The sequence below is a fragment of the Epinephelus moara genome, unplaced genomic scaffold, assembly GCF_006386435.1.
Source record: "Epinephelus moara isolate mb unplaced genomic scaffold, YSFRI_EMoa_1.0 scaffold1046, whole genome shotgun sequence".
Classification (NCBI taxonomy): domain Eukaryota; kingdom Metazoa; phylum Chordata; class Actinopteri; order Perciformes; family Serranidae; genus Epinephelus; species Epinephelus moara.
This window is the reverse complement of record NW_026078495.1, coordinates 1-1028: the sequence shown is the minus strand read 5'-3', so window position 1 is coordinate 1028 and position 1028 is coordinate 1. Positions and strand designations below refer to the sequence as shown.

The 1028-nt window shown below is 42.8% G+C and overlaps 1 protein-coding gene across 1 annotated transcript; it reads right to left on the bottom strand.

The window, feature by feature from the left end:
* Positions 1-4: 4 nt before the first annotated feature.
* On the bottom strand, positions 5-1024 carry LOC126386924 (zinc finger protein 239-like; the record flags this gene model as incomplete). Its single annotated transcript, XM_050039496.1, has 1 exon — positions 5-1024. A coding segment is annotated over one exon (1020 nt), but the record flags the coding sequence as incomplete, so codon positions are not given.
* Positions 1025-1028: the final 4 nt, after the last annotated feature.

Here is a 1028-nt window from a genome sequence, read left to right as displayed (position 1 = left end):
CTGTCAAGTTACTGACAGTTCTGAAGTGTCTCCCACATATTTTGCAAGTATACGGCTTCTCACCTGTGTGAATCCTCATGTGGACTAACAAGGAACCATTACATCCGAAAGCTCTCCCACATACTTTACAAGTATGTGGCTTCTCACCTGTGTGGATTCTACAATGCCTTTTCAATACTGATGCGTCACTAAATCTTTTCCCGCAGGTCTTGCAAAGGTAGGGCTTCTCACCTGTGTGGTTTCTCATGTGGATAATCAGGCAATGTTTCCCTGTAAAACCTCTCCCACACATTTTGCATATAAATGGCTTCTCACCTGTGTGGAGTCTCATGTGCTTTGTCAATACGGAGACATTCCTGAATCTTTTCCCGCAGGTCTTGCAAAGGCACGGCCTCTCATCTGTGTGGATTTTCATGTGGACTTTCAAGTCACCATTACGTCTGAAAGCTTTCCCACATACTTTACAATTATACGGCTTCTCATCTGAATGAGTCCTCATGTGGATTTTCAAGTAAGAATTAAGTCTGAAAGCACTCCCACATACTTTACAAGTATGTGGCTTCTCACCTGTGTGGATTCCACAATGCCTTCTCAATACTGATACGTCACTGAATCTTTTCCCGCAGGTCTTGCAAAGGTAGGGCTTCTCACCTGTGTGGATTCTCATGTGGACTTTCAAGTCACCATTACGTCCGTAAGCTCTCCCACATACATTACAAGTATACGGCTTCTCACCTGTGTGGGTTCTTATATGAGCACTCAATGCTGATATGTCATTGACTCTTTTCCCACATGTTTTGAAAGAAATCGGCTTCTCACCTGTGTGGTTTTTCAGGTGTCTCTGCAATTTTGACTTGCACTCAAAAACTTTACCACATACGTCACATTTTAAAGGCTTTTTACCTGTATTTAAGTTGATCACAGCAGAGGTGTGTGGACTGTTACTGTTAATTTCACGTTCATGATGTCTTTTCTCTGCTTGAAGCTCTGTGTCTCTAGTTGATCCTGAGTCTCCATGCTGGTATTCT